The sequence below is a fragment of the Myotis daubentonii genome, chromosome 3 (assembly GCF_963259705.1).
Source record: "Myotis daubentonii chromosome 3, mMyoDau2.1, whole genome shotgun sequence".
Taxonomy (NCBI): domain Eukaryota; kingdom Metazoa; phylum Chordata; class Mammalia; order Chiroptera; family Vespertilionidae; genus Myotis; species Myotis daubentonii.
In genome coordinates, this window is record NC_081842.1 from 171,629,327 (window position 1) to 171,651,757 (window position 22,431).

General features: G+C 42.0%; 2 protein-coding genes across 14 annotated transcripts in view; one reads left to right on the forward strand and one right to left on the reverse strand.

The window, feature by feature from the left end:
- SLC35D1 (solute carrier family 35 member D1) overlaps window positions 1-6,772 on the forward strand; it is a 46,327-nt gene extending 39,555 nt beyond the window's left edge. For all 4 annotated transcript variants that reach the window (XM_059689245.1, XM_059689244.1, XM_059689243.1 and 1 more), the window contains one exon: window positions 950-6,772. In XM_059689245.1, coding sequence (XP_059545228.1) covers window positions 950-991 — 42 coding nt within the window. In that variant the 3' untranslated portion in view covers window positions 992-6,772. The remainder of the gene's footprint in view (window positions 1-949) is intronic.
- Window positions 6,773-18,351: 11,579 nt separating this feature from the next.
- The window catches only part of MIER1 (MIER1 transcriptional regulator), a 59,409-nt gene continuing 55,329 nt past the window's right edge, over window positions 18,352-22,431 (reverse strand). For all 10 annotated transcript variants that reach the window (XM_059689254.1, XM_059689253.1, XM_059689252.1 and 7 more), the window contains one exon: window positions 18,352-21,228. In XM_059689254.1, coding sequence (XP_059545237.1) covers window positions 20,924-21,228 — 305 coding nt within the window. In that variant the 3' untranslated portion in view covers window positions 18,352-20,923. The remainder of the gene's footprint in view (window positions 21,229-22,431) is intronic.

The window sequence follows — 22,431 nt, forward strand, 5'->3', positions numbered from 1 at the left end:
GTGCGTCGCAGGTGCGGTTGAGGTCCCCACAGAGAACAGATAAAGAGTAATCACTGTCCCTAAAGAGTGAACCCCCCGGTGGTAGGTGTGGTGGACAAGTGAAGGGCGCCAGCAACCCACTCCGAAGCTGAGAGCTCAGACAATGGGTTTTCCACTGCGGATGTGATTCTAGTCAGAGAAGAACCGGCTCCGAATCTCCCAGCATCCGCATGCTTGCTTATTCATTGCGATGATTTTTATTTTTATTAAAAATAACATTTGCCTTGAATGATTATCTTCAGAAATGCAGAAAATACGAATAAAAATGAAATCACCTATAACCTCACCATCCAGATGTAACCATTGTTAATATTCTTGTGTTCCTTCCAGACTTGATTCTGGTGCATATCAGTATACATATTCTTGTTTATTTAAATAAAATGGGATTAAATAATAGTTAAAGATTTGTGAGATTTATTTCATTTAAGCTGTCACTGCCTGTTTTTATTTTACATCATTTTAATGGATGCGTGTTATTCTATTGTATGAATTTATGTAATTCCTCACTGTGGGACATTTACCCTTTAATTTTCTGCTATTATAAATGATGTGATAAACACGGTTGATAAGTCTAAGGAGATGTGCACAATTCATCAGTGAAATAGATGGCTAGGTCAAAGGATACGCAGAATTCTAAGGTTTATTTTATTTCAACAAATAGTCTTCCAAAAACCTTCCATAAAATTGGCAGTCCTGTTGACAAGTCTGTGCGAACATTCACCTTCCCAGAGCGTCAACCGCAGTAGATAATACCAGGGTAGGGGAGGGTCTCTCGTTCGGTAGATGAAAATGCTGCATCTGTTTTAATTTTACGGGCCGTTGATTTATACAGGTGACTCCACCCGCACTCCAGTCTCCCTTGCATTTGCCGTCCCTTCCTTACCCCCTGATGGTGTTTTCTGTTTTGCAGTATTGCTGGGAGCCTGGTGTATTCCTACATCATTTTCTCTGAAGAGCAGCTGAGCAAACAGTCGGAGGCCAGTAACAAGCTGGACATTAAGGGGAAAGGAGCAGTATGACCAGAGGATTGCTTCAGCGACGTAGGCCTAAGACTTTGATCGGCTTGGAGCACTGGCAATTCTTACACAGATACTGAGGTGTCTTGATTATGGAGAAAATACCATTCCTTTGCACTTATACAATCTTAGGATTGATTGCTGCCTTTTAACATTTTATGAGAGAAACTTATAATTGACTCTATTTTAATTATGCCATTTGAATTAATTTATATCAGACTGCAAAATGCACCAGGCGTTTTAATTTATTTTTCTTCTGTGCCGACAGTGAAGCATCGGTGTTTGGAAACCATTGTATTCCATACTTTGATATCCAGGTGTCCCTGAGAGCTGCATCTATAAAGTGCTCCGACTGGAGCCTCCTCGTTCAAGTCATTGCTGCGTCTGGAGGCAGGTCTAGCCTTCCTTCTGCTGGAAGTGCAGTGGAGTATCGGCAGTGTCTCTTCTTTGAATTACATTTCTTAACGATTGCATTTTCTTCGTAAGGATATCATCGTTGCATTTGCCAAAGACTACAACTTTGGCTCTAAAAAAACAGGCGGGCTTTGAGGTGTATCGCTTTGCATGTTGGCTTTCCTGAGAACTCCTGGGATGAGCAGAGTGCATTCCTTGAAAATTTGCTGTTCCCTCTTGGTTGTGTGGGATGGAGATAATGAAGTGCTGGAGGGAGCACTTATCTATCTATCTCTGATTCATTCACCTAAAATGTGGTGAGTGTGTAACATGTGCCAGGCCTGATCCTGAGTGCTGGGGATACAGAGAGGTTTTCTGGAAGTCGTTGAATGAGCTCACTTCGGCCGAAGTGACTGAGTGAGGTGAGACGGAGAACTCAGCTGGATCCATCCATTCAGCAGATGTGACTAGGAACAAGTCGTAGAGTGTTATCCAGTTCTTAGACACTGCAGTCTATATGTGGTGCACCCGCCCCACCTCACCCACAGTGGTGTGAAACCAAACACTGAGGTGTGAGATCAGAGACATGTGAAGAGGTGCATTTTGTGAACCATGCAGCCCGGCCCTTCCCTGAGTGAGAATGGTAGGCAGGCAGGCAAGGTGCCCCCTGTGTATTTCCCTGTGCATCCCTTCTCCGGGTTTAGCTGCTGCTCTTTTTCCCCTCTTTAAACCAATATGACTGGGTCTTACATTCCTGAGTGCATTGGCTTGAGGGGAAAGGCTGGTTAGATGTTTGTGTATTGTTGAGGTCCGGTTGGTGTTAGAGCTGTCACCTTTCTCTGGACGGCATGAGCACACCTCTCTCCTGTGGTCACTCCCACCTACATTCTGCGTCTTTGTCCTTTCACTGCCTTCCTGAGGACCAGCTTCTCTCAAGCCCAATGCTGCATTCTGGGAGAACAGCTGTGAATGGACATTGAATTGCCTCTTTGGGTGGGCCAGGCTGTTAAATTCAACACAGTCCTGTGACTTGGTTCAGACACATCCGCTGACTATGGGGAGGAGTGTTTGCTCAGCCAGTTGTGCAGTGAGTATGCAGGAGCCTGGGTGCCTGGTGCACACACTAGTTCATTGGGTGTGGAATCCACTGGGCTCCTTTGATCTAAATGAATAATTTGGTGTCTCAATATGGCACCTGGAAGGTTTTGATCTGTTTATATTTTTGATGGAGGTCATATTTATGCTTTTCCCTTATTTTGCTTTGTCTTTATTAAAGCCTGGCCAGTGGTGCTGGGTCCCCAGAATTAGCCTCACAGCCAACTTCCAAGTTACAAGCTCCATGTAAGAGTTCCTAAGGCTCACTCCCCACCCACCCCATATCAGCTGATCTGAGGACATTCTGGTGAGAGCATAGGACATTACCTTGTGTAAGATGGTTCTTACTGTCCCTGTTTTACCAATGAAAAAACAAGACTCAAAGAAAGTAGGTGATTTGCTAATTAATCAAAATGTGTGTTTTTTTCATTGTACCATGCTGCCATAAATTAACTGTCCTGTAAGAAGGAGTAAGGAAATGGGGTGCTAGCTGGATTAGCTTGCGGCAAGCAGTTGATTGAATTTTAGTCAGAGAGGAATAGGCTTTGCAAATCAGGGAGAATGATGGATCACACTATATGCCAGCGCTCTCATCTAACTCCCAAGCTGTCCGCAGCTGATACGCACTTCTGGCTGTGACTGTTGCCTGTCACTGCCTGGGCTCGCCTGGGCACAGTGGAAAGGCATTGTGAGACCTAATTTCAGCAGTTCTGTTCCTTTTTCTACTAGCCACATGGAAGAAAGAACTTGGACATTAGAAATAGTTTGTGTTGTAGAATTTCTCTTCATGAAAGGCCTTTGGATGTGTTTTGAGGTGTTGAACTAGAACCCCACCAGGAGTTGAATTTCCTCTTGGGGTCAGGTTCCCTTGAAGATCCGCCATCTCTCCAGGTTTATCTGAGAAAATCATGTATAAGGTACAGCTTCGCTAAATGCACATGATCTCAGGGCCCATACCCTATGCCGAACTGACTGACCAGACGCAATAGGACAACTGATAGCTCCTGTCCTGTACGTGCTGTGATTCCTGGATGCCCCCTTCAATTGTCATCCACATTGCAGGATAAGAGGAAGCAGCCTGGGGGAGTTGGGGTCTATTTGAGAGTTCTTTCTGAGCAAGGACAGCACTGGCCAACCGTTTTTGGAGTTTGCTTCCATTATGTGCAGCTCAGTTACAGCAGGACACTAGAGATGTACCTAGTGCTATAGCATCACCCAGGCTGTCTGGAGTGTATCCTGAGGTTGATATCTTACAAGGTCAAACATTCTCTGACCTGTTAACTACCTCCTGGGAGGAAAAAGCAGCAGTGTCGAGTTCAGTCTGTAATTTGCTCTGTGAGAAAGATGAGCTGTGGAGAGAATTCTTTTAAAGCAAAATTCTGACTAGTAGCTTCTCTTTGAGTTAATGACAGTAGAGTCCTTTTTGGTCAGTTTGCTTTCAGTCAGTGCCAGATTGATTCAAATCACCCTGGTTGATGGGGCTACACATTGCCAACATAACATGTCCAGTGATTTTTAATTACCTCATATGGCTGTCGACTTTATGAGTCAGTCATTTGTAGGATCCATCTTGAATGTAGGTGGGAAGTTTTCGGTAGGCCTGTTGTATCAGAAATCCATGGAAAGTTCAGGTCAGTAAAGCTGATATGTGATCTTCATGGAAAGAGTAATAGAATTTCACACATATGACTGGTTGGGATTGGTACCTAGGAATTTAGGCTTGCCTTTCCTTTGTTATCATGGCCTTAGTCAGTGAGCAAAGATTTACTGAGCATCTATTTGATGCCAGTCGTTACGCTCAGTGTTTTGTTTTGGGTGGCAAAATTATGCTCAGAGACTAAGATTGGTTTGCCAGTATTTTATTTAATACATGTTCACTGTGGGAATTCTAAAAATTTCCTAAGCCCATAACAAAATAACATACTCCAAAGCAATGATAGATTAGTTACACTACTGTTGCAGGCGAGGGAAGGTGAATGAAATAAAGCCCACATCTAGTTGAGGTGTACCTTTTCTATAAGGTTGGTTCTTGGGAGAGACAGCTTAATCAACAGAGTTGCCTTCCAGCTGCCAGCACAAACCAGATCGCTTGTGCTAGAGCAGATTGCTGGGGAATGATGGCCCTAGCTGGCCCTAGCTGGCCGGCAAGGTGTCCTCTGAGAGGCTGCTGCAGGCTCTTGTCACTGCTGGTCGGAGTCACCATTACTGTGGGGAGCTGGTGCCCAAAGGTCTTGGGAGAGCTGTTTAGATCAGCAAAGGGTCTCCTTGCCCAGAGAGAATTTCAAATAGACCTCATAAACTCTCTTCACAAACATGCAGACTGTTTATAGTCTAAATAGGCCCTCGCCACAGTTGCTTCCTCTTGGGATGTTTTTTATTGATAGGCCCCCAGGGACGCTCCTCAGCAGCTGAGATGATGTCATCATGACACATCTTACTTCACTTTTACATCAAAACAGCTTTACTCTTTTTTAAAAAAATACATATTTTTATTGATTTCAGAAAGGAAGGAAGAGGGAGAGAGACAGAGAAACATCCTGCATGCCTCCTACTAGGGTTCAAGCCTGCAACCAGGCATGTGCCCTTGACTGGAATCGAACCCGGGACCCTTCAGTCTACAGGCTGTCTATCCATTGAGCCAAACCAGCTAGGGCAAAGCAGCTTTACTCTTAAAAGAACTTTATTTTTGTCATAAACAAGTAAATTTGAAATCATAATCAAACCAATATACAACACTAAGCTCTGGGGAAAATGAGATGAATAGGACATGTTTCTTGCTTGTTTTCTTTAGCAAGACCCTAACTGAAAGTAGTTGAAGGAGTCGGGGATTTATCAGTATCAGTGATTAGGGGCGACCCACCCATAAAGCTGAAGCTTTTTTTTTTTTAAACTCTCAGAGGACTTTCATAATTTATACTAGTCTTTTAGCTCTGAGATGTGCCAGGCTATTAGAATTCCATGACTACCCTGAGTCCCTCTTCCCTTTACTGCGTTTATTCTTGCTTCCCCATAACTTTGTATTATTAGTTCCTCCCAATACTAATATTCAAAAGAAATGAGGTATTGGATGCAAAACTACTCAGCACAATGCCTAGTATATATTAGGCACTTGGCAGATTTTGTTACTGTCATTTTATGGTGAAACTTTAGGCAAAAGTTTCTTAAGTTGTGTTCTTTAAATGCTAGAGGCCTAGACAATGTGTGTATTTCTTGAAATATGTGACCTGTACTTTGTTTGCTTCCGGAATGCTTAAATAACAGTGTCCTTTCAAGATCTTTTAAAATTCCTACCGGATATACCATAATTGTGGCCATTGTGTGATGCAGTGAATTCCACGTTTTTTAAAAATGACGAAATTATTTATATTTTTACGGTAAATTTCAAGAAACAAACATTACGTTACCTCTTAGAGCAGTGGTTCTCAACCTCCTGGCCCTTTAAATACAGCTCCTCATGTTGTGACCCAACCATAAAATTATTTTCGTTGCTACTTCATAACTGTAATGTTGCTACTGTTATGAATCGTAATGTAAATATCTGATATGCAGGATGGTCTTCGCTGACCCCTGTGAAAGGGTCGTTCGACCGCCAAAGGGGTCGCGACCCACAGGTTGAGAACCGCTGTCTTAGAGGAAGGTAATTACACTTCAGAATGGTGATTCAGTTAAAACATTTCCAGTTTGTCTCTTTACGGTGGCTGTTGGCATGCCCGTCATTCCTTCTTCCCTTCTCCGAAATAGACGCCCGGACAACGCGCTCTGACTGCATCTGCGTCTGGGTTCATCTCAGTTGTTGGTGTTTGTGAACCTCTGGCACCCTCACTAAACCTGCTTCTAGTGCTTGTGTTAGGCTCCCGCTTCATCATGGTTTGAGGAGATACTCTATGGTAGGGTGTTTTTTGTTCTTTTTTGTTTTTTTTTAAGCTTTCTCTTTTGAAAATACTTTTAAAGTAAATCTACTGGTTAGATTTATTGTCTCACAGAAATGTTTTTAGAGATTATGTTGTTCATAAATGTTGCTTTCTCATGCTGATGAAACAACTGATTTTTGTCTACAAACGTTGGCCTATTATAGTATTTTTTCAGTGTAGATTCTATTTACCAAATGACCGTTTTAGTGTTTTTAAGAGGTACTGAGAATTGAGATATGTAAACCAGGTGACATAAACATGAAAATTATGTGCCTAAATATTTTTGTAAAGTTGTCAAATAAATACTTTTTTTCTGAACACATGTATCTGCAACATTTTGTTTATCTAGTCACCCATTGATAGACGCTTGGGTTGCTTCTACCTTTTGGCTGTTGTGAATGCTGCTGCTGAACGTGAGTGTCTTAGTCAGTTTATAACCATGCAGAAACCTTATTTCCTTTTAGCTGGCCTTTTATTTTGATTTTTTTCCCTTTGACTCAAACTGGCCTCACCTAGCGCCCTGCCCTGACTCACTCACCTCCTTCTCCCTTGCTTAATCATTAAGCCCTCAGGACAGTGAGGTTCTGGTCAGCATCTAGTAATCTTAGGAACAAGCCCCTGGGTCTTTTGACTATTGAGACAGGGTTTTCAATCAAACAAATCCTAATATCTCTGCCTCAGTTATAGCTCTGGAACAGGAAAGTGGAATGACCCCACAGAACAAATCCTTGTGAAGTTGGATAGAGCAACTCCATGGCTGACATGAGGACTGAATGCAGTGATCAATTACCCATATCCTGGCACCAACCAATAAGTAGAGACCACAACCCTAACTCTTTTAGTCGCCATGGTTAATGACTTTCCCCTGTATAATCCACCCCCCGCCGGAAGCTATCAGGGAGCCAAGTATTTGAGTATGAGCTACCTGTGTCTCCAGGCCTGGCGCCATCTCCTCAAGAAATCCTTACTTTCTTGGCTGCAAACTCCTGTTCCGGTCTATTGGGCTTTGACACATGCGGGCGAATGAACCCCTTCAGTCCGGTAACAAGTAGGACTGCTGTAACAAATGACCACAGGCTGGGTGCTTAACCAGCAAGCATTTATTTCTCACAGTTTTAGAGAGATGTGCAGGGTTACAGTGCTGGCAGATCCAGGGTCTGGTGAGAGCCCACTTCTGGATTTGGAGATGTCCGTCTTCTCATAGCCTCACATGGTGGAGAGCAGAGAGAGGTAGCAAGCTGTATTTTGCCTCTTCTTAGGGCACTAACCCTATCAGGAGGGCTCCACCCTCATTACCTAATTACCTCCCAAAGGCCCCATCTCCAAATACCATCACCTTGAGAATTAGGGTTATTTTTATATAAAGAATTGTTTTATTAATTTTTTTTTGAGAGAGAGAGAAACAGATTTGTTGTTCCACTTATTTATGCATTCATTGGTTGATTCTCGTATGTGCCCTGACTGGGGATCGAGCCTGCAACCTTGGCATATCTGGATGACACTATAACCAACTGAGCTACCCAGCCAGGACAGGATTAGGGATTATAGCATATGAATTTGGAGGGGACACAAAATCCATAGTAATGGCTACTCAAATACGCTTTCAGTTATTTTGGGTCCTATGGTAATTCTGTTTTCGACATTTTGAGGAACTGCCACACTGCTTTCCATGTGGCTGGGCCATTTTACATTCCCACGAGTAGTGCACAGTGTTTCAATTTCCCGACGTCCTTGCCACCACTTGTCCTATTGATAGTAGCCATCCCAGTGGGTGTAAGGTGACATCTCATTGTGGTTTTGATTTGTATTTTCCTGTTGATTAGTGGTGTTGAGCATCTTTTCTTATGCTCATTGTCCATTTATATGCTTTCTTTGGAGAAATGTCTATTTGAGTACATTTTTTTTAATTGGATTTTTTTGTTGAGTTGTAAGATTTCTTTATAGATTGAGTTTTAGCCCCTTATGAGATAATTTGCAAATATTTTCTCCTATTCTGTAGGTTGCCTTTTCATCACTCTTGTTGATTGCGTCCTTTGATGCACAATTATATATTTTGATATTGTGCTGTTTATTTTACTTTTATTGACTATGCTTTTGGTGTCATATCCAAGAGTTAATTGCCAAATCCATTGTTATGAAGCTTTCCCCCTATTTTTTCTATGAAGAGTTTTATAATTTTAGGTCTTACATTTAAGTTGTGGATCCATTTTTAGTTAGTTTTTGTGTATGGTATAAGGCAGGGGTCCTCAAACTTTTTAAACAGCGGGCCAGTTCACTGTCCCTCAGACCGTTGGAGGGCCGGACTATAGTTTAAAAAAAAACTATGAACAAATTCCTATGCACACAGCGGCGGCAAAAACACCTGGCGGGCTGGATAAATGTTTTCGGCGGGCCGCATGTGGCCCGCGGGCCGTAGTTTGAGGACCCCTGGTATAAGGGTCCACCTCCATTCATGTGCATGTGAATATATCCAGTTTTCTTGACACTTTGTTGAAGAGGCTGTCAAAGCATGTTTTTGTTTTTGCTAATCCTAACCCAAGGATATTTTTCCATTAATTTTATTTATTTATTTTTTTTTTAGAGAGAGAGAGAGAGAGTGGAAGGGAGAGGAGAGACCAAGAGAGAGAAATATCGATGTGAGAGACACATTGACTGGTTGCCTCCTGCATATGCCCCAACCAGGGCTGGGGATAGAGCCTGCAACTGAGGTATGGCCCTTGACTGGAATTGAACCCAGGACCCTTCAGTCCTCAGGCCGACGCTCTATCCATTGAGCCAAACCAGCTAGGGTAAAGAATGTGTTTTAAACAACTTTTAAAAGTGCTCTTACAGTTTAACTTTCTAATTGGTGATATATCTGCTCTTTCACTTAGCTCTTTGCTGGTTTCTTTTCTCGCTTGGCTTTTGCACTCAGGGCCGTGAGTACTGGGGACTCCACAGAAGACGCTCCAGTGAGAGGAGCAGAGCAGAGAGCTGGTTTGCGCATCCACAGCAGGTGAGCAGTTGCCAGGTACCTCCCAGACTTCTTCCCTGCGCTCTCATCACCTGGATTCGCTCATCCAGCTGCCAGCCAGACTGAGCTCACTGGGGCCAGCACCCCGCCTGATGGAGGCCTGGCACAACCACATTTCACAGATGAAGCTCAGTAAGAGACAGCTGTCCAATGTGGTTGGTGAACCTATATTCAAACCTAATCAGTCTGACTCAAAAGACCTTTGCTCTTCACCACCATACTAGGTCCTTGTTTCTCCTGCTCTGCTCATAACAGACTTGGTGGTTTTAAGGTCATCACCACTATATGCATGTCCAATGCCGTTCTACATTCAAAGTCCACACACCATGATTTCAAGCTTAGGTGTGAGCTGGTAGCTGATTGAAGCTGAGGCCAAGAGCCATGCTTTCCCAGCTGTGCAGATAGTGAGTGCCCTCTTGTGGTAGCAGCTGCCATTGGCGGTAAATGAAAGAAAGCAGTTTGCTTTCCAAGAAAGAAAAGCACTATTGCTTACTGAGGGCCTACTTTGTGCTTTCATGGAGCTGGGCCTTTATCATGCTTTTTCCCATTACAATACTTTACCATTGCACAAATGGTGGCTTAAGCAAGGCGAAGGGATTTGTCCAACTTGCCCTAGCTAATAAATCTGCACTTTGATTCCCAAACCTTTCTTCCCAAAGAATTCCAATCACGCCCCTATAATTATGAGAATGAGGTCGGAGATCATCAAGAGTGCCTCCTCACATCTGATTCTTCTTATGGTAATGTTTTTAAATGAATAGTTTTGAGGACAACATGTATAAATGATGACAGATTCATGAAACTATCTGAGATATATATAAGAACGGGGGAAGAATATCATTCTGCCTGGGAAAGATGGTGGAAACATTTTCTTGGAAAACATGGCATTTGAGCTGATTCAAGGACCACTAGGATTCAACTAAGATATTGGAGGGGACAGCCCTCTAGCATCCCAGGGCTTCTGTCTGGAATTCATTCCCCCTTGATGTCATTTAAAAAAATCTTTATTGTTGAAAGTATTGCATATGTCCCCTTTTAATCCTTATTGTCCTCTTCTAGCCCATCCCTGCCCTGCCCTGCCCCAGGCCTTTACCACTCTATTGCCTGTGTCCATGGGTTAAGCATATGCAAGTTCTTTGGTTGATCTCTTCCCACTACCCACCCTCCCCCTTGATATCTTATAGCACATGCCTTCCTCTCCGTGGGCCTTCCCGGAGCCACTTGTCTGAAGTGGCCCCCACCACACTCTGCTTATCTCCACAGGACTGGTCTCCTCTAACAAATGTAAGCTTTATGAAGGCAGCGACATTGGTCTGTTTTGTTCACTGTAGTGTCCCTGGCATCTGGAACAGTGCTGAGCACATTGTAGGTACACAATAAGTAGTTCCTGAATGAATAAAGTGCACCAATGAAATAGCTACAGCTTTTTTGAGCCCAGCAAGGCAAAAGCGTGGTCTCGTCTTCGTTTTAGGTTGTCCCAGCTGCCTGATTTGAGTTGTACACTGTAGGTCAGATTCAGATCTTACAGGGGCCAGGCAGGTAGAAAGTGTGAATCTGAATGAATGCAATCACTAGATACAGTAGTAAGTGGTAGGGCATGTGGTACCTACCTGCTTAAAGGAACATTAGAACTAAACAAAGTCTGCCAGCTAGATTTGGCCCACTGGCTCCCGTGAGCCTAAACCCAGGTACTACTATAGATCACATTTGCACTCTAGCAAGATCACTGAGGATGCCATTCAGATTGCCGGGGGGGGGGGGGGGGGGGTGTGTGTGTCAAAGGGCAGGACTGTCCAAGTAAGTTCATCAGCTGGAGGAGGCTGGTTACACCCTGATGAGCAATGATGGGGTCCTAAAGTGTAGTTGTGAAAGCACAGAGGAGAAACAAGATGAGTTGTTTAAGGAGATTAATTTAATAGGCGATAAAATCTGTTTCTATTTTTCATTTATGAGGAAAGCTATGATGAATTTTTCTTTATAACTCTGTCTTCAGGAGACCATTTGAACTTCAGGAAACCAAACGTGAACATTTTTAAGGTATTTAACCAGGCTTCCAAGTGTTTTCCAGAAAGGTAGTATTTGAAGTGTAGCAAGGGAAGAGAGTACCTGCTCTGACACAGTAAAAGTAAATTTACTGAGCATCTGCTACATGCTAGGTAGGCACTTCTTAGCTCCTTACATATTGATACACTAGAGGCCCGATGCACAAAATTTGTGCAAGAGTAGGCCTTCCTTCCCCCGGCTGCCAGCACTGGCTTCCCTCTGGCACCCGGGGCCCAGGCTTCCCTCCGGCCACGGGCAGGCACCTGGGACCCGGGCCTCCCTCACAGTCCTGGCTTTGTCCAGAAGGACATCTGGTCTAATTAGCATATTACGCTTTTATTATTATAGGTGATTAACCCTCTAAACCAGCAGTCACCAACCTGTGGTCGACGGACCACAAGTGGTCCATGAGGTCCAAAAGGTTGGTGACCACTGGCTTAAGGAAACCTTTGGAGCAGCGGTCGCCAACCAGTGGTCTGTGGGCCACGAGTGGTCTGTGAGGTCTGAAAGCTTGGTGACCGCTGCTCTAAACAGTCCTTTACAATCAGTCCTGTTATTACCTTATTTTAGAGCGGAGGAAACACACAGGAAAGCTCCATTGTTGGACAGTGGTAACTGGGGAAGTGTTTGCTTTATAGACTATAAATCTGCCTTCCTGTAAGGGCTACCTCTTACTCTGAGTTCGTGGAACTGCCTAAAGTGGGCAGTACTGTGTAATGCTTGGGTATGGGAATAATGTCAAATTACTTATCCTTTTAAGTCAAATTAGAGTGTGCTCCATCCCATCACCTCGCAGGAAATTCAATCCCTGTCCTTCCCTACAGTCACACAAGACTCAAGGGAACTGCCTGTTCCCTGGAAAACAGAAGAGTGACCTTCTTGTGTTTCCCTTCATGGTCACAGCCAAACATGAGCTTTGGCAGGGTGACGGTTTCTACTACCGTGAGTTCCAGGCCTGGAGTCTGGCCTCTCTTACAGCCCATGTAGGCTTTCCTCTGATGTCTTCCTAGAGGAGATTCCCATTCCAGCTGTTCCCAGAACCTACTGACTTCCCCTCCCCGTCCCCCAATTTGGGGGGCTTTCTCCTTTCCAGAATTCAGACCTGTGCGGAAAAGGCTAGCTGCTTCCAACCTTCAATACACATCATCCCTGAATGCCAAGATTTAACTTAGGAAAATGGGTGAAGAAAACCCTGATCATTGGGAAGGGTGAGCCTTCCACCGTCTCCAGGTGGCTGTTTCCCCATCTGTGAGCTGGGAGGAAGAAGGTGTGAGGATTGGTTTGTAATGAGTGCTTAGCCCCGTGCATGTGACAGCGGTCAGGGGTGGCACATGTTTGTCTGCAGTGGGCTTACTGCCTCATGACTCCTGTGACCGGCACAGGCTCCCTTGCAGAGAATGCCTCTCTCCCAACTGTTCTAGCCAAACCCATACAAAAGGAGCTGCTGCTTTATGCGAACCACCTGCCAGCCACAGTGAGCCGTCTGCTACCGGGTGGCCAATAGGACGATTCCTTGGCGATGGGGACCCATAGGCCAAGGGTTGAGGCCATGGCCTTTGCCACGAATACATAAACTATTAAATGCCGTGAGAGAAAAGGACAGAGGGATCAGACCTTGTCTGAGAAGCTCAGTCTAAGGTTGTTGAACTCTGGGCAGTCACTTTTCGACGTGGGGCCTTAGGTTCTCCCTCCTATAAAATGAGTAGGAAGCTCCACCTTTGGGTGTCGGAGGGCTCCTCTCACCCAGTCGCTTCATTTCCGGGCTGCTTGTGGGCCCTGAAGGTCCAGCGTGCAGGGTACTGTCTATATTCAAGCTCCCTGCTAGTTTACTTTTGGCTTCCTGTTTACACTCCTTGCCAGATACATAACAAAAGAAAATGCAATCAGCTGCCAAGGAAGTGCTGGCAAAACTGTGAGGGCTACTACAAGTTTGTAATTCTGAAATCCGCAGTGCTCTGAAAAACAAGTTCTTTCCTGAGTTTGTTGCCAAATTCATCTGGAAGCAATATCTGACTTGAAATTTGTATGAGTACTAATACAGCTCATTGTGGACATTAAGTGCTTTCCCCATAGGTTCTAGACCCTGCTGTGGATGTTTTTAAAAATACATTTCTTCTCTAAAATCTGAAAATTCCTGGCCACAGGGACTTTAAATCACTATATTGTATTCTCAAGAAATGGATTTTTCTATGTGATTTTATAATCCCAACTGGCTTGTAATACACGCAGAGTGGTATCTTCCTGATTTTACAGATGGGCACTGTAGTGGTTTTTAGTATAAGTAATGGCCAAATCAAGAGAAATCTTGAGATATGTCTGAATTTGGATGAGTGGGATGCAAAGAGGTAACACGATATTAAAGCCTATATGTTTTGAGCAACAGGATTCTGAATCAAGTACATATTTTTAGACTACTTCTTGGTTGAAATAGAAGTATGGTGTGTAGTCCGAGATAAGGAAATGCAAGGCCAGGTACTATGGGAATTTGGGCTCTATGTTCTGAAAAGGAGTATTTAAAAGTACTGGTGAACATTAATGTGGCTCCAAACATCAAATTAAGTCCACTACTTTCCCTGTTGGCCAATAGGATATATCTTGTCAACACCAGTCTTTATTTAAAACTAGAGGCCCGGTGCATGAAATTCATGCATGGGGCGGTGGAGGGGTCCCCTCAGTCCAGCCTGCACCCTCTCCAATCCAGGACATCCCTCTTACAATCCTGGACTGCTGGCTCTTAATCGCTCACCTACCTGCCTGCCTGGTCATCCCTGTCCCCCCCACCCCCCGCCCCTACCAGCCGCCTGATCGCCCCTCACTGCCCCCCCTGCCAGCCTAATCGCCCCTAACTGTACTCCCCCCCTGCAGGCCTGGCTGCCCCCAACTGACCCCCCCCCCACCGGCCTGTTTGCCCCCCTGCCAGCCTGGTTGACCCCAGAAGCCCCTCCTGCTGGCCTGGTTGCCTCCAACTGCCCCTCCCCCCCGCCAGCCTGGTCATCCCTCACGGAGCCTGCTTGTTCAGTTGTTTGGTCATCCCTCACCCCCCTGCTGGCCTGGTCACCCCACACAGTCTGCTTGTTCAGTCATTTGGTTGTCCCTTTGGCCGGCCCTGGGTGGCTGGGCAGCTGACATCCAAGGCTTGCCTGCGCCTCGGGCCAGCCCTGGGGGGCTGAGGGGACTAGGCACCACCATCTTTTAGGGTGTGACAGTCAATTAGCATATTCCCATCTTATTGGCTGTGGGCGTAGCAATTAGCATGTTCCATCCTTATTGGCTGTGGGTGCTGCCATCTTGCAACAGCGTGAGGGCCAATTAGCATATTCCCTCTTTATTAGATAGGACTAGAGGCCTGGTGCACAAAAATTTGTGCACTCTGGGGGGGGGGGGTCCCTCAGCCAGGCCTGTGCCCTCTCACAGTCTGGGACCCTTTGGGGGATGACCACCTGCTGGCTTAGGCCCGCTACCCGGGGGATTGGGCCTAAGATGGCAATCAGACATCCCTCTGGCAGCCCGAGAGCCCTTGGGGGATGTCCACTTGTCAGCGGGGAGCAGACCTAAGCTGCAGTCAGACATCCTTAGCGCTGCTGAGGAGGCAGGAGAGGCTCCCACCACCACCGCTGTACTGGCAGCCTTCAGCCTGGATTGTGGCTGAGCAGAGCTCCCCCATGTGGGAGCACACTGACCACCAGAGTGCAGCTCCTGCATTAAGCATCTGCCCCCTGGTGGTCAGTGTGTGTCATAGTGACCAGTCATTCCCAGTCTTTCTGCTGTTAGGGTCAGTTTGTATATTACCCTTTTACTATATAGGATAGAGGCCTGGTGCACAGGTGGAGGCTGGCTGGTTTGCCCTGAATGGTGTCCTGGATCAGGGTGGGGGTCCCGCTTGGGTGTCTGGCCAGCCTAGGTGAGGGGCTGATGGTATTTTTCAGGCTGCTTGCACCCCCTTTAGGGTGGGGGTCCCCACTGGGGTGCCTGGCCAGCCTGGATGAGAGGCTGATGGTTGTTTTCAGGCTGCCCACACCCCCTTCAGGGTGGGGGTCCCCACTGGGGTGCCTGGCCAGCCTGGATGAGGGGCTGAGGGCTGTTTTCAGGCGGGCCAAGCCTGCAACTGAAGTTCCCAGTCTCTCCTTTTTTTCTTTTTATTCTGGGATTTATTTACCTTCTGCAATTGAAACTTTCTTGTGGCTCCAGCTCCGAGGCCGGCTGGCTGAAAGCAGGTATCTGGGATTTGTTCAGCTTCTATAATTGCAACATTGTTGCTTAGACTGGAGCTCAGAGCCCAGCTGTGGCAGGCGGGGAACCTTGGCTTCTTCCATCACTGGAGCAAGCAAGCCTCATGTTTGCTTCAGCTGCGTGGCTGCCAGCTGCCATCTTGGTTGGCAGCTAATTTGCATATCGCTCTGATTAGCCAATGGGAAGTGTAGCCGAGGTATGGTTAATTACCATGTTTGTCTATTATTAGATAGGATGACACTGGTTCAGAAACACTTCTAAAGTTTATAAGTATAGATCAGCGGTTCTCAACCTGTGGGTCACCAACCTGTGGGTCGCGACCCCTTTGGGGGTGAACAACCCTTTCACAGGGGTTGCCTAAGACCATTGGAAAACACATATATAATTACATGTTGTTTTTGTGATTAATCACTATGCTTAATTATGTTCAATTTGTAACAATGAAAATACATCCTGCATATCAAATATTTACATTACGATTCATAACAGTAGCAAAATTACAGTTATGAAGTAGCAACAAAAATAATTCTATGCCTGGGGGTCACCACAACATGAGGAACTGTATTAAAGGGTCTCGGCATTAGGAAGGTTGAGAACCACTGCTATAGATGATGAGCTGACTTTTCAACAGCAAACTTAATCTACTCAAATTCAACTAAAGAAGGAAATAGAAGACTGTACTACTGCTGGTACCCAAGCCACAAAAGTTGACTTGGGCCCTCTGTGGAGCCCAGAGGGTGACTCAAGCCAGCAGTATCATGAGTGACATCCATATTGTGTTTCTTCTCCTCTCCCCAAATCAACAGATCTAAGGAAAGGTGGAATGTTGTACATAGAGTTACACAAAAGCAATAGGAGATGCTGTTTTCATACTTTAACCAGAGATCTTTTGAGGAAAAAGACTTCAAAATTCCTGGAGCCAGAGCTTAAGAAAAAAATAAAAAAGCAAGCAAGGTCAGCATCACCTCTTCCAAATTTTAGGGAATCAGGAGACTCCCCACCGGACAGTGAATGATAAGAGAAAGGGCAAGTCCTGAGTAATAATGTATAATCAACCCTGCAGTATATATTAAAAATAAATATATTAAATATAAATATAGTCCACCCTTTCTTGGGTGGAATTGTACATTTATTCATGTTGGCTTAGATTCTAACATAAATGTTAAGTTGGAGGAAAACCTACTTAGCTAGAATGATATGGTCTGCGGACCACTGGTGGTCTGTGAGGTCCGAAAGGTTGGTGACCACTGGTCTAGTAGGCTCCCCGAGATCCGTGTGCTTCCTTTTCCTTTCCATTTGCCCTCTGTACTCAGCCTTCACTTCTACCACAGTACTTACCTGCTCATGCCTTCTTGCCTTTAGCATCAATTTGGACAAGAGGATTAGAGTTACACTTACTCAAAGAAAGCAAAATGACACTTTAAGTATAATATTCATGCTCAGTAAGTCATAGGAGCTCAGTAAGTCATAGGAGCTACAGTATCCTAGTTCAGAAAAGGAAAATCTCCATGTACATACAGATGTCAAAAAAACACTAGCACAATACTGTTTGTATATAATACATGAGGTAACAGAACATTGGTGTAAGTTAAAGAGACTAATCCAAATAATTAAATACACAAAATCAGCCTACAACTTGGAGGGATGACCCTTTAAGATTTTGCAAAGGATAAAATTGATTATTAAAGAGCTGTGTTGTTTTTGTGGTTTTTTTTTTACAAAAACTTTAATCAGAATTATGTGATACAGAAACATTTTTAGGGAGACAAAATAACAGGCTAAAATTTGGAAATTTCTCTTTTCCTTCCCGTAATGTTGTTATATGATTTTCACAGTGGCATTTTTCCTGAGTGTAGATTATAGCTGGGATCACCTTCACTTTTGATTTGGCATTTAATAGTGATACAGAGCCTGTTACACAGCCCAGGGTCCTCAGCATACATCTTGCCTATGGAAATTCACACTCACTCACTTATTCAAAGTGCCCACTTTTTTAAAAAAAATATATATTTTTTATTGATTTCAGAGAGGAAGGGAGAGGGAGAGATGGAAACATCAATGAGAGAGAATCACTGATTGGCTGCCTTCTGCACACCCACTACTGGGGATCCAGCCTGCAACCCAAGCATGTGCCCTTGACTGGAATTGAACCTGGGACCCTTAAGTCCACAGGTTGACGCTCTACCTACTGAGCAACCGGCTAAGGCTCAAAGTGCCCACTCTTAATTTTCCATTAAAAGCAGAGCAAATATGGTGACAAAAATTTTTGCAAAATATTATGTGGTATTATATTTTGCGATGACATCTGCTCTGCAAAAGAAGGAAACAAGGAATTTTAATTATATAGTTCAGAAGAGAAGCAGGTGACTAGCAGTCCATAGCCCAAAGGATATCTCTGAAAGGGAAAAAAAAAGGACAAAAATACATCATCCAAGATGACGTAGAAGAGACTGGAGCCACTGAAACACTGTTCGTGGAATATGTCTAGGAGCGGGAGCAACAGATTGTATGTATTTTGTACTGTAAACAATGTGCATCATAGAAAATTAAAACCTATAATTCTAGTGAATCAATGTAATGAAAATCATTCACACAACATTAAGTACGCAAATATGTTTAAAAAAATATTTTAATAAGCATATTCAGAATGGCAGACAGGGAATGGGAGAAGGGAATTATTTTACAGTGCAAAATTTCTATGCATAAATTTAAAAACATCCAACTCATAATTTTAAATGCCTATTTAAATATTATTTCAAATACATTTTAAAGCTCAACAGACTTATGTTGAACTGAGTTGCAGATTCTGAACTCTATCTGAAAACACATCATAGAACAGAAAACCATTCCAAATGAAATTGATAGTGCTTTGCTGGAGGTCAGAGAGACTAAGTAGCTATTAACAAAGGCTTCTTTTCCCAATGCAATTTGTCAGGAGTTCAAGAGTTATGAAATATAGTAAATATTAAGCAAATTAGATTCATGATATTACTACAAATTTCATAATGCAATGACTTATAACTAAGTACTGTGTGAAATGCCTATATAAACACAAAATTAAATATTCCTTTATGAGGAGCTGAGCATTATGTATTATAATAGTGGAATGTCTTTCATTAGGCATACTTTAAAAAGAAAGATGAAGAAAAGATTTCCTAACATGTACACATGTGCTGTATTCAAGAACTTCACAAACCTGCAAACAAAATGCATCTTTTATATAAAAGGTGAAAATGGTATCTCAAATATTACAACTTAAAAAGTACATTACTATTTGTTCGAAACATTTCTATAGTCTTTGACAAAGAGCTAGGATACTTTGGATTCATTTGAATAAAATCTGATTTAGAAAATGGATTGTGACCATATGTTAAAGCTGCCATTCTGGATAAATTAATGTTCTAGGCAAAACAAAAACAAAACAAAATTCATGCTTCTCAACACTTCCACCCAAAACTTGGATTTACTGGGATTAAGTATGTAACAGTGAATGCACATTATATGAAGTCAGTCAAGTGTTGTAGAGTGGCTTTTAACACTGTTTGGGGCAGGGGGACTTGTTCACACTGGTGGAGGGAAGCAGTCTGAACATATGTTAATAGTAATACTTCATGGAGTAAGGCCTAAACCACAATATCTCAGTGCAAACCTCTACTCAATTGCATTGGACAGTTGAGCCATTAAAAACAAGATCACAGAAGATTTATTTAAAAAGGCATCAGCTCTTGAACTGATGGCTAGAAATGAATTGGTAGAAGCATTTGGGGTATGCGTATGTGATAAAAACAATAGGTAACAATCTTTTATAAAAGTTTGGATATAGGTTGGTCTATCAGCTGTATAAAACTACATTTTTTCAACAAGAATTTTGCACTAAAAATAAAATGGCACTCTTGCAAGGCTATGCAAATGGATGATCCTATTTGTAATCACAGAACAATAGTTACTGTATAACTTATTTTCATTTTGGAAATATACTATCGAATCTGAAAAACTAGATTATAACTGGAAAAGTCCAAAAACTTTTCTAACTTCACTTTTTCCTCTTAAAAATCAATATTGCTGCCTGCCAATCCTTTGTGTCGTGTCAATTATCTAAATATCACTTGACCTTTTCCCCAGTTCATTTAATGCAAAAATGGGAAATTTCATAATGCATATAAAAATAACCGAACAGGATTCGGGTCAGCATGATACATTTAAGCATTTAAGCCAACATTAAATGTTTGTCTTGCTTCAAAAATAATTTTGAAAATTATAGCAAATACAAACCAACTATGCAATCCAAGTATCATGCTTAATTTCAGAATTCTCACACTATTTGTCCATAAGTAAAAAATTGAAAAAAAAATTTTCACAATCCTTCATGAATGCTTTTACCACCTGTATAAGAAACATGACTTAGTTACTACACAAAACACTTAAAAATTCATTAGAAAAACCATAGCAAAATAAAATGAAAGCTGACAGACTCAGAATATCAATTCCTCTCATAAAAGTTTACCAACTGTACAAGTTAAGAAAATTATACAAGCTTTTGTATTAAGAAAAGACAGCTCAGTCAAGACATATGTACTGTAAAAATCTTTCAAAGGCTACAAAGAATCTGGAAAAATACAGAATGTATTTCTTAAGCCCAGATAAGAATATGGAAAGACATCATTGATGTCAACAATTTTACATATACAAACCTGACTTGGTTTATTTTTAAACTTCTATATATAAAAAAATCATGCTAGCATAACTTTCAGGATTCATAAGGGTTTCCTTAATAACGATACTCAACTTGTATATAGAGAAAAATGTCTGAAAGATTTCAATAAACTAAAAAAATTTGGTGTTAAGCAGGAAAATTTTTTCTTCTCTGCCATAAAAATTAAGCAAAAAGTACCTTGTAGTAAAACTTTAGGATTAATACATCCAATGAAAAGGTACAGATGTATCTTTAGTTCAAATTTACTAAACTATTTGTTATATCCTTAAAAGGGTCTTTATAGTTTTAAAATAAAAATTCTGCAAAAGGCAGAATTATGAAATTATATTTACTAAAATTAGGACTCAATTCAGTTTTCAAATTTTAACCAATTACTTCAAGGAAATCAAGTTTTTAAGGTAACCCATCAACCCTGAAAATTTTAATCACACCAGGATTTACTCCAAAGAAAGTAAAATAAGTTTAAAATTCAGTCATCTGTGTTTTCAAGTTCTTCAAATTTTCCATGTGAGATTGTTTCTTGGAAAAATTCAGAAGAACCTGGACTTTCTTTTCCATTACTGTTTACCCTTCGCCTTTTGGCAGGTCTCTCACTTTTTTCATCAATATGGGCAAGTTTTGGGTCAGTGGTAAGATTATCTGTTTCATAACCATTACTATCCATATCTGCATGAAGTGGTTTCTTATTTCCACCTGTTGGTCCATTAACGTGTAACCCTTCAACTTTTACTTCTTCTTTGTTTAATAATTCACCTGGTCCATTAGATGACACCCCTAAGTTGGAAGAAACAAACTGCTAATATTAAACTGTTATAAGATTGCTTTTCATAAAGGAAGTGAGGTATTAGATCTGTGTATGGTCTGAATTTGGACTATATTTATTTGCCTAGTAGTGGTGTGACCTTAGACAAGTTATATTCTCTGAACATCAGTTTTATCATATATACAATGAGGATAACTTATGATAGCCTACCTTATCCAGTTGTTGTGAAGATTAAATAAGTAAGTGTAAAGAATTAAGAACAGAATTTGGCATATATTAAGAGCAGGTTGATATTATGTGACAAAATAAGCATTGGGTCCAGTAGTCAAAAAAAGCTGAATTTTAAGCAAAGATATGCATAAATTATTCAGATTTAACAAACGGCTATACCTTTCTAAAACCATGTAAAATATTATATTCTTTCTTTAGAAGCTTGAGCTTTATACTGCCGCATAAAACTATAATGATGTGACTTTTTAATTCTTAATGTAATCTATGGATATTACTGTACTTTAAGGGTAAAGAGGAAAATATCATCTAAATTAATTTAAGTAATCTATCATGTTGAAAATTAATGCTTTCATTGTCTAGGCATACACTTGAAAATGCTAAAAGTAAATAAATTCCTCCATAATAGGTGAGAAAAGAACACAATTATTCTAATGAAAGCAAGTAATAGTAAAGGTCATGTTCAATTTATCTGCAATAAGAAGTAGAAATTGTGGGAATACTTAATGTAAAAATATAAAATGTGTCACTAAAGATAGTTAAAATTTAATTAAAATATTCACTATAAAGGATAAGACTCAAATATTACATTTTGGTCAAAGTAAATATCCTATTTTCCTCAACTCACAAGTATACCCAATCATGAATCACAGGATTATGTATCATGATTTTGTTGTAGTAAGCTGAAAGAGTTGGTGACACTGTGATTAGGTCAAAAATAACCGTAAGGTTTCAAGAGACTGATAAAGTCCCTTACAAATAAATAAAACTGGGTTAGAAAGTTCCTTCTTTTCTTTGAAAAACCTGAGAAACTTGAGTTTTCGGTACTCAACGTGAATAGCTTCTGGGCTACTGAGTAATTTACAGGTAAATCATGAAACTCTCCTACTCGACCTGCATGTTCTCATCAAATGCTTAAAAAAGAACAAGAAAAGGAAATTATTTATTTGGTATTATGAGCAAGTAGGAAAAGACAATCGTAGTAC